This window comes from Ruditapes philippinarum, unplaced genomic scaffold (genome assembly GCF_026571515.1).
Source record: "Ruditapes philippinarum isolate M1 unplaced genomic scaffold, ASM2657151v2 ctg592_1_1_1_1, whole genome shotgun sequence".
Taxonomy (NCBI): Eukaryota; Metazoa; Mollusca; class Bivalvia; order Venerida; family Veneridae; genus Ruditapes; species Ruditapes philippinarum.
In genome coordinates this window covers 61830-70475 of record NW_026854960.1, presented here as the reverse complement: position 1 = coordinate 70475, position 8646 = coordinate 61830, and the positions used below count along the sequence as shown (strand labels likewise).

The 8646-nt window shown below is 31.1% G+C and overlaps 1 protein-coding gene across 1 annotated transcript; it reads right to left on the bottom strand.

The window, feature by feature from the left end:
* Window positions 1–1407: 1407 nt before the first annotated feature.
* Window positions 1408–7904, bottom strand: LOC132741628 (COP9 signalosome complex subunit 5-like). Its single transcript, XM_060729837.1, has 7 exons — window positions 7732–7904; window positions 5156–5390; window positions 4121–4249; window positions 3155–3306; window positions 2828–2939; window positions 2077–2225; window positions 1408–1620 (listed from the first exon to the last, which is right to left on the bottom strand). The coding sequence occupies exons 1-7, from the start codon at window positions 7863–7865 to the stop codon at window positions 1515–1517; spliced, it is 1017 nt and encodes a 338-aa protein (XP_060585820.1). The 5' UTR covers window positions 7866–7904; the 3' UTR covers window positions 1408–1514.
* Between the last annotated feature and the right edge of the window lie 742 nt (window positions 7905–8646).

Sequence of the window (8646 nt, the reverse complement as noted above, 5' to 3'; positions counted from 1 at the left end):
CAAGAGATAGATCTAAATATATTTAAGAAATTAAGGACACAAAAGTTTCTCGAATAATGTTTAAAATTGATGTCTAAAATTGTCTTCTGTGAAAATGTTCAGAGGAAACAAGAGGTCAAACATGTACATGTAAGTTACTGTAAGTATTCATCAATTTCCAAGTAATAAATTATGTTTTTCATTGTAGAACAAGCATTAAACAAAAATTTCAGTCAAAAAGGTAGTGTTTTCTGGCATAAAAATAATTTGTGATAAAAATTATGTTACTGACTTGCATTAAACTCTTCCTTATAATATTCTGTAAGTTATCAACATTTTCCTGGACACCTAATATAAATCTTAAAGTGACATTGTGCCCATCTAAGTGTAAATGGTGAGTGTATAGGTAAAAGTCAAAATAACTTTTTGCCATAGTTTTCAATTTAATAATCTTCTTCACATGTATAATAAATAACCAAGAAGACCTACAAAATTGTCTAGAAATAGACTGTAAATCTATTGGTAACCATCATTTGGACAGTCTTTTTATATTTAAGGCAGTATTTATACTTTATATTTAACATTTTCAGTATCAAGTCTTGTTCATTGACCATTATAATAGAAATATACATTTGTATATCCAAATCAGCTGAATTTGACAGCAGAAAAAATGAGCATAATGCAACTTTAACTAAATAACAACTACTGTACATTCCTATATCAATGTTTACATTACACATGTCATCAGTTTTCCTAAAATACTATATCTGTAGGGTATGTACAAAATAAATCTAGAGTAATCATCACGTCTGTAAGTAGCATTATAAATATTTCAGAATACAATTTAATTATGGGTTCGATCCCCGGGAGATGCTTTGGTAGTTTAGCACAGAGGAAGGTAGTCTAGTACTGGTGTAACTCTCCAGGAACGATGGTTAGGAAACTACCCGCCTATATGACTGAAATACTGAGAAAAGGCGTAAAATGGAACAAACAAACAAACAAAATTTATTCATAATGTCATACTTTTCATATCTTCATAAATACAGAATTCAAAACTTTCATTAAACTTAAACTAGTCTTTCATATTCAGTATCTTATCAATGCAAATTTGATAAAAAACTGAAATATTTTATCTGTATTAATCAAACATAACTTTTTGCAAGTCAGAGCTGTACACACAGATTATGGTGCATTTGCTAAAGTCAAATCAAAAATACAATTGAAATGGAAAAAAAAATAGTCAATAAATCAGATTCATATTGTGTTTATTCCAAAGACCAGTAAAAAGTTAACTTGTGTTACTATGAGTTAAATATACCAGTCTTTCACGCAGTGAAAGAAGTGATGTAACATCAACATGCAAAATGTTTAGCAAATGACACAGTAGTTTTAAATCCTTTTCAGGTTGTTTTTTTTCTATATGAATCAAAAGTCATGTAACTATGTAAGCACTTTATATCACCAATTAGCACTTGTTTACACAATTCTAAGTTGTTTGTACACATATAACAAGAATGAAATTGTTAATATTATCATTTAGTTGAGTCGGACATGGCAGGTAAATGTACTTGATTAAACAGTCTATCTTTTATAACTTGTGACATAAGTCCATGTATAGCCTCCATTGTTGTTTTACACCTGCACAAAAGGAAGAAGAAAAAAGCAGATTTAATGTAGTGATATATAAATATTTCAATTCTTGACTAATGAGATCACTTAATGTTTATTTTTTCTTTTCTTCTTCATCATACTTTAGCTTAAAGTGAATTGAACTCAAATTGAAATTAACAAACTGGTTTTGTCATTTTAAAATTACATTTAGGGTTCTTGAAGACCTGGCTAAAACAATACTATTGTATCATTACATATATGTTTATTTACACTTAACCAAATATCTATTTAGTTATCCCTTTAAATGCATTGTTTTGGAAAATCTTAGTTTTATTTTCATATATCTTATATTTATATAGAAAAGTCATTTTCAGTGATTCTGGTCTTGTTCCTGGTCATATTGGAGATTTTTTTATTTGTAAAACAGACAGAAAATATATGTTAATATACCTAAGTATCAAAAGAAAACAACTCGTGACCTACCCATCTTTAGTAGATTTAGCAAGTTTGTCTTCAGTTTTTTTCTCAGTTGTATCCATACCAAGCATGAATCCACCTCTACCAAGCTGGGCCTCGGACTGCTCCAGTTTGTCTGAGAGATCAAACACTTGACCAGTTGTGTAGTCCGCATTCTATAAGAGGTAATAAATTAAGAGTGAAAACAATATCTGGAAAGGGAAGAACAGTTGATTAGAATCAGTTTGATTAAGTCTATTAAAAAAAGAGTTAATGGAAAGTGCAACATCTAAGTGAAGCACAGACTTATTAAATCCTCATCACTTAAGACTACAAAAATATAACATCATTGGGATGGCAAACAGGCCAACTTTTTACAGCTTCCACATGGCACTTGAGGAGCCTGGAAAATGTAGAATTATTTTAGTTTAAAATGGGGCCATCAATCTGTAAAATCCATGTTAATGTTATAGGCCTTGGAAAGTTAGCCCCAATTATGCTCTCAAATAAGTGTGAAGTTACAACCCATTTCCATCTGCAGTTTTGGAGATACCAACTTGCCCTCAAAAATTAACTTAAGTGAGATGGCCATGCCTTCACCTGGGTGAATACAATAGCTCCCTCTCTTTTCTTTGAACAGTCCAGCTAAAAAATTCCACAATTAATATTATAACATACAATAATTTTTTATTAAGATAGGTCAAGCACTGGCTTGTATAATTAAGTCCTGTAAACTTATCCAGGTAAACAAACAAGAATGAAATTTCACCACACTTACAGTGATAAGGCTTGATGAACTGAGTGTATTAACCCAGTATTTATTCCATAGAGATTCTAACAACTTTCTGTCTAATGCTGATTTAAAATAGGACATCTCCAGAGAGTAGTAGCTGAAATATAAACCATATAGGACTTTACAATCATTGAAAATAGCATGACAAGTGATCATAAAGGATTAATATATCTGCTGCAAAAATTATTGTTTAAATTCTAATAAAAGAAACATCTGAAATGAATTTAATAAATAAATATGGCAGTAAATTGCCTTAAAAATGATTTGGGCCTCCATGGAATTATTGTAAACAGATAAAATTCATGTACTTACTTTTTACAGTGAACACCAAAGTCCTCTATTTTACTGAGTGGAATGGACTGGTACTCTGACTGGGCCTCGTCAGGAGCTTTGTAACCTTTCGGGTACGTCCTGAATGCTCCTATATTAACTTTACCTGCTGATATTGTTCTAACTGGATCTATCTGTAAAATGTTAACATAACACCAAATTCAAATTTACATGTTTTTAAGAGTGAGGAATAACCCTCAAATAAGTAACTGACAAGTTGAATGAAAAATCATAATAATCATGTTCTATATTTTATAGTGGATTTCTCAAAAAATTATCAACTTTCAACAAGACCTACCAGTAATAACAAAACACCAGAAGAGTTGCACAAAAATGCTTTAGTACATGTAATTTTAGTGCAAGTATAAACACCAAAAAGTAATTGTCAATAAAAAAAACCTTATTCCTAAGAAACATAATACACATTCTCTTCTCAATGTTTAGTTTTTAGTCCTCACCCAAATTATTGAGGAAACAATGTGCCACACCTAGAATGTAATGTTGTTAATCAAAGGTCTGTATACTTTACAAACTCATTCTGAGTAAAGTTTAAAAGACAAGTTCCGCTAAAGGATAACACAGACTTGGGATATAATATAATGCGACAAGCAGCTACCTACTAGATATAAAGTGGTATTATCATATGCTGGCATCTAATTGACAGCCAATCAATCAGTAAGCATAGAGTTAAAATTATATATATTGATACTGTTATTACCAAATTTTACATAGATAAATTTTCATAAAATCATGTAAATAACATATTAATACTTATGGACTGTTAATATCTTACGCCAATTTGCTTATATTTCTCTTACACAGTTTACTATAGACAAATATTACTCTTTCACAAAAAAAAAACAACATACAACTGAGTGAACGAAAAGACAACACTAAGCTTATCACCACTTGCTTGTCCAATTATATAATGCCTAAGCATAGACTTACCACAATAGCAACAAATGGTTCCTGGAATTGTTGGTTTAACATCTGAGTGCTGACATCAATTCCTGACAACCAACAACCATATCCTGGATGACTGTGGTACCAACCAATAGCATTCTCTAATCTCTTCACCTACCAATTAAAAATGAGCTGCGTCACAACAAAACCAACATAGTGCGTTTGCGACCAGCATGGATCCAGACCAGCCTGCACATCCGCGCAGTCTGATCAGGATCCATGCTGTTCGTTATAAATTTTGCTACTTGTAATAAGTTGGTAAGCGAACAGCATGGATCCTGATCAGACTGCGTGGATGTGCATTAAAGTGGTTTTGTAATTACACGGCTCAAATATATTCATAGTTAAGTAAGAAGTCATTTTGGGTAAATATGGAGAATGCCTCACTGTCTAGTGAGAACTCAAAATTCAGCCCTCTTGAATTTGTATAATAAACTTGTCCCATTTGAGGGTTTTGGAACTGTTCATTAATTATTTAGGGAATCTCAATGTAAGAATATTAAAACAATGCACCCAACAATTAAAATAATGCAGTCAACAGCACAAAGTCTTGGCAGACTGCACATATGTGATGGCTAACCTGGTTCTATATTGGCACAAACAAAATATATTATGAAAGATTTTAACAGAAAAATAAATTAAAATCCATACTTAAATGTATCTATTTATTGTTTATTTATTATTTGAAGGAAAATATTGATAATTAACTCAATAAATGATATTAAACAAATGCACTTTCATAATTAAGAAATTCATGAATATATTCTTCAAGCTGCAGATATTTTTTATATTATGATTTATTATAGGTCTACAAGACACAAAATGAAAAACATGTACATAGCACATAATGAGCAGATAATAAATGCAGTAATTTAAATTTTATCAAGCATCTAAAGATATTCTGTATTGTTCAGAAATTAGAAAGATACAAAATGTTAAGAAATTAGAAAGATACAAAATGTTCAGAAATTAGAAAGATAAAAAAAGTTCAGAAATTAGAAAGATACAAAAATCAATCACCTGTTTTGCGGCATCTGTGTAAGCAGCCATATATTCATATGCTTGAGCTTGGGCATTTACTCTTGTTTCTGTACCCTCCACTGGTAAGGCAAAACAGTCCATAACAATCATAGTGTTTCCATCAACCTTTCCCAGCAAGAGACCCATAACTTCTAAATTTCCACCAGATCTTGCATGCATTACCATCTTCAGCAGAGCTAGGGCCGACACTTTGATATGCTTGAAATAATGGGGACTGAAATTACAAAAATTATTGCTCATTCAAGTTGTTTTTTTCCCCTAATGAACTGTCATTGATCACCACATTTACTGTCACAATATGCTAAATGATGACTTTCCCTAAATACAGTTTCTTGATGTCCATTTTTTAAAACATAGATGCTATGGGATTTTTATATTTATCCACATTTTTCAAACAGGTTGCTGAGACCTTGGGTAACAGAAGTTCAACAAAACTGATCATTATTCTCATTTACTTACTACCATTACAATAAACAATCTTTTTACTGATTAACATTATTGCTGATAATGGTTAGTTGGAAGGGGCCACACAGGTTTACCAATCAACGGATTAGTGTCATAATTTCCTGTGTATTGCTATACTCTCTGGGGACAATCGTTACATTATCAGCTTTATATAATACATGTAGTTAATATTAATTATAAAAATCTTATGGTTCTTTTTGCAAATGAAATTATTTCAGGGTTTTATTTTCACCAGGACATAAATCATCTCAGAGATGCCTACATGACAGTCACCTGATTTCCATGACAGTCCAAGATATCTAGATGGGCGCGAATGAGGGCGGACAGACGGACACACACACAGGCAGACAAACTGTATTTCAAACAGAGAAAAGACGCCATTTTGGAAATCCTATTTTTGACAGTTGTTAGATTTTTTGAAAATATTTTTTATTCCTTATTTCAATGATTGTTTACAATTAAAAGAATATATAGGGTCTCACTAAAAAGCGCCCGAAGAAATTTATTTATGGATTCAGAGATGTATAAAAAATAAAGGTGAGTCTTTTTTGAGTTATTATTGTAATTTGTTAGATTATCAAGAACTGAATATTTCAGGATCCTCAAGGTACTTTATACCGGGAGGTACTTTGTACCGGGAATGTCCAGATATTACAAACAATACTTACATAAAAAAATTCTTTTATATGCAAGTGTTTTTCACATTAATTTCATACAAAATGTAGCATTTTTTGAAGAAAATTCAAAGTTTTAATAACCCTATTCACATAAATGTGTTTTACGTATAAAAGCCAGTAATATTGCTAACAATTTGGACCCATCATGATATTTTGAATGTGTGTGCAAATGCTTATCAAATTATTACCCTTTTACTGTGTGATAACTGATAAATATTGAATAGAACTTTAGTATCATTAACAATAATGGACCATTTTCATATGTTTTTAACTTTTTATTGATTGCTTAAAAGTCATTCCTGGTATTAAGTACTTAAAAACAAAAGTGGTTGCCACTCATATGAGGTTATTAACAGAACTATCGTTTTGATGTATAGTTAAAATTTCTTTTGGATGATTGTTATTTTCATCAAAAAATGGTACCTCCTACAGAAAATAACTATTTTATATAAGATTTTTTTTGTATTATATGATGGTGGGCCTAATAAGGCTTACACTCCCGGTAGATAGTATCATATAAGTACTTAATCTCACACCCAACCTATTCTCAAACCCTTCATTCATGTGCTGTTATTTTTTTACTGGAAGTGACTATGATGTCCTGAACATGTGTGCATAAAAGCTTAGTTTCTGACAGACATATGTGCTGATGTCAAATGAAAACAGTGCATAGGAACAAATATTTACATAACATATTTTATTACTTAGCCTAATTTCATACAAATTGCTATTACCTTTGTAAGTCCCATAAATACACCATTAACTATTTGTGAAAATGAATATTATAGACAAAAATAACTTAAAGCAGGTACCTGCATCATGTAGGGTACTTAATTGTCATGTGATAGTCATATAACAATCACTTCATTGGCTAAACTAAACAGTAGAATTTTAGAGATACTTGAAGGGGTTTGAGATTAGGTTCTTTATTTTAAGAGGTCATGTCAGTTTTTAAACAGAGGGTTGTGCTTTTCCAAAACGGAAATAGAGCTTTTTAAATTGTTGAAATTCAGTCAAATTTTACAGATATGTTACATAAAGATTAAAAAGTTACATAAAGATTAAAAAGTGTACATATGTAACATTTTTTATAAAGATATATTTTATTTACACTAAAAGACCTCTTGAATGCTTAGGGGTTTGAGAACTGGTTAGTCCACGATACAACCAGGAGATTTTATTCTCATATCAAGGTTTTTAATGGAAATATTCCCAAACTTTGACAATACTTATTGCTTTTACATGCCATTTAGGTGAATTCCCCAGATCTTTGTACAATAAGTACCGGAAAACGGTGTATATCTACGTTTTAGAATCTATTAATTTCTTGAATAAAGTAGTCAAAATATGTTTTGTCCGAAAATTAAGCTAGTCCTTACGAATTAATGTAAAAAAGGAATGACTTAATCTTACTCTTTATCCCATGGCTTAGCTGTTAAGATGTCTTGTTGTTGTTTCTTGTCATAACGGTATATTTCATCTAAAGCGCTTATATTTTCCATATTATTGCTAATTTCCCAAGTTTTCATTGCATTTTTGGAATCCATTTTGAATTACTTCCCTTTGCAAACAGTATCAAGGCAAACCACTACTAAATTCTTACTGAAGTAATCTCCTTGAATTTTTCTCTCTCATCCTCCAATATCAGTCAATTATTACTGTACTGATTTTATTACATCATGGAGTTGTATGACCATTTATAATTTGCCATTTTGTAGTATTTTGTTTTTACATATTATTTGCCATTTTGTATTATTTTGTATGTATGTATGTACTGTTTTATGTTGTCACATGCCCATATGGGCCCTGACGTATTCAAATAAACCTTGAAACCTACGCAGTGATCACGTACCCCTTTATCACAGGAGAACTAGAATAGAATAACTTTTATTTCCAATCAAGGGTCATGTAAAATGACATGTAAATCTTATTTATACACTTGTTACTATATAGTAACAAAATTGCCTATGATTTCAACTGATTATGAGTGTCACGTGACCTATTATGAGTTTGCGGCCCGGGGCCGAGAACTAGTTATCAGCCCGCAGAACATGTGCACGTGCACAAACTGAAACAATGACGTCATATTTTACGTAATGAAACAGTTAACTGTAAAAGTGAAAGTAGGTTGACAGCACATCGTATTTAGTACAAACACATTTTTGTTACTGTTGAAATTTGAAGAAATTATACGAACAAATTCAATCCGAAAAAAAAATGAAAATAAAACTTGCTTCTTTGAACACACAAACAGTAAACATCTCCGTACAGAACACAAGAATTTCAACCAAAGAACTTCAAAGTAGATTTCTATTTGTTGTTGTTGTT